The 1,888-nt window shown below is 45.5% G+C and overlaps 2 protein-coding genes across 2 annotated transcripts; one reads left to right on the plus strand and one right to left on the minus strand.

Annotated features, from left to right (window-relative positions):
• Window positions 1-1,063: 1,063 nt before the first annotated feature.
• Window positions 1,064-1,319, minus strand: SARC_15021 (hypothetical protein; the record flags this gene model as incomplete). Its single annotated transcript, XM_014290848.1, has 1 exon — window positions 1,064-1,319. A coding segment is annotated over one exon (256 nt), but the record flags the coding sequence as incomplete, so codon positions are not given.
• A 166-nt stretch (window positions 1,320-1,485) lies between these two features.
• On the plus strand, window positions 1,486-1,786 carry SARC_15022 (hypothetical protein; the record flags this gene model as incomplete). The annotated part of the gene is made up of 1 exon (XM_014290849.1): window positions 1,486-1,786. A coding segment is annotated over one exon (301 nt), but the record flags the coding sequence as incomplete, so codon positions are not given.
• Between the last annotated feature and the right edge of the window lie 102 nt (window positions 1,787-1,888).

The raw sequence follows: 1,888 nt of genomic DNA on the forward strand, positions 1-1,888 counted from the left end.
ATATATAAACATTGGGGGTGGTTGCAGGTGTCTGACATGAGACGTATCAATCGCCAACCCACCAGTACCCACGCCACACGAAAATACTGAGCGGTGGCATTACACCTGCATCGGTTACATACAACTTGCAAAGATATGCCCGCACTACATACGCTAGGTGCTACAGATTATGTCTGCATATGAGTGAACAACTATCCGCATCCGAACTTTAAAACTACGCCGTTTTAGTCATGCAACATATGCACGTGACATACGATGTGACTTACGCATACAGTAGTCCTGTATTTCCATATAGGACCACGCGTGCAGGTACATAGATCACATATACCAGGCCAGTCGCCACCCTTATTGCATACCTGTATACCCACACCCTACAGTAACTGAATACATGGATGCCAATAGTGACCCAAAAATCACATCGTACAAACAGGTCCTGTTGTCACAAGCATTGTTCACGTCTCCGATATTCCGCCATACATTGACACACCGGCGCACTATTAGATCCGAGACACACAGGTATACCTACACATTCCGGCTGCCACTTACCCCTATCTTTCGAACTGGAGACACAGGTATACCTACACATTCATACTGCCACTTACCCCTATCTTTCGAACTGGGTCTGTCACGAGAATCATGGTCACGGTCACGCCCACTGCCGCCTCGGCTGGGAGATCGGCTGGGAGCAGGAGACCTCTCGGCCATACCATATGCTGAAAGATTCTTAGGTACACTGATCTCACCACTAGACATGTTGATATCGCCTGGAGAACGTCAGGAACAAAGGAATGGAGAGATGAGAAGCAGCTCTGTTGTCACGCAAGCACGGGTTCAAGTGTTTTGATGATTAAACAATTTCTACAGAAATCAGGATGAATAACAGCCAGCACTCATAGCAAACACCCAGAACCCTTTGAACGCTCGCAAAAAACATATCTATGACTTATCTGGAAACTTTTACAACCACTTCCAAAAGAAACCGCAAAAGGTTCCTCCAAAAAGCGAGTGTTCAGAGAAAGTTCAGCATATACTCACTCAGACACTCAGAAGAGATCAAACTTACCGAGAAGCTTCAAAGCTCCTTTGGACATCTTCAACATGCGCAACAAGTCTTCCCGCCGTTGGACTTCGTCGGGTGACTCCTCCATCAGCTCATCGGGATTGCCAGCCGAGTACAGCCTACGCCAAGCGTATGTACGAACAGCAGCATGTGAGATGCAATGCCGGTGGTAGAGGGCCGGTGTGATGGTAAGTTTACGATGCAGTGGCATATACAGTAGTAGAGTCGCCGCAGAGTGTAATTGAGCGTATGCGGTCATGTAGTGCAAGTGCGTCAGACTAGTTAAGTTGCAGGTTAAGTACAGCCTTTACCTACGCGTACATACAGTGTAGCTAACTAGCTAGACTGAGAACCAATCAGAATCACCATGAGCGCATGCGGTCATTCTCAGCATACGAGTGAAGAACCAGGCAGTTACAGCCTGCATGAACGAGACTATAGGCAGCAACAGGACAGTTCTGGGTACAAATAAAGCCAAAGTTCTGGGTACAAATAAAGCCAAAGTTCTGGTTACAAATAAAGCCAAAGTTCTGGGTGCAAATAAAGTCAAAGTTCTGGGTACATATAAAGCCAAAGTTCTGGGTGCAAATAAAGTCAAAGTTCTGGGTACAAATAAAGCCAAAGTTCTGGGTACAAATAAAGCCAAAGTTCTGGTTACAAATAAAGCCAAAGTTCTGGGTGCAAATAAAGTCAAAGTTCTGGGTACAAATAAAGCCAAAGTTCTGGGTACGAATAAAGCCAAAGTTCTGGGTACAAATAAAGCCAAAGTTCTGGGTACGAATAAGCCAAAGTTCTGGGTACAAATAAAGCCAAAGTTTTGGGTACAAA

Source organism: Sphaeroforma arctica, assembly GCF_001186125.1.
Source record: "Sphaeroforma arctica JP610 unplaced genomic scaffold supercont1.5479, whole genome shotgun sequence".
NCBI classification, from domain to species: Eukaryota; class Ichthyosporea; order Ichthyophonida; genus Sphaeroforma; species Sphaeroforma arctica.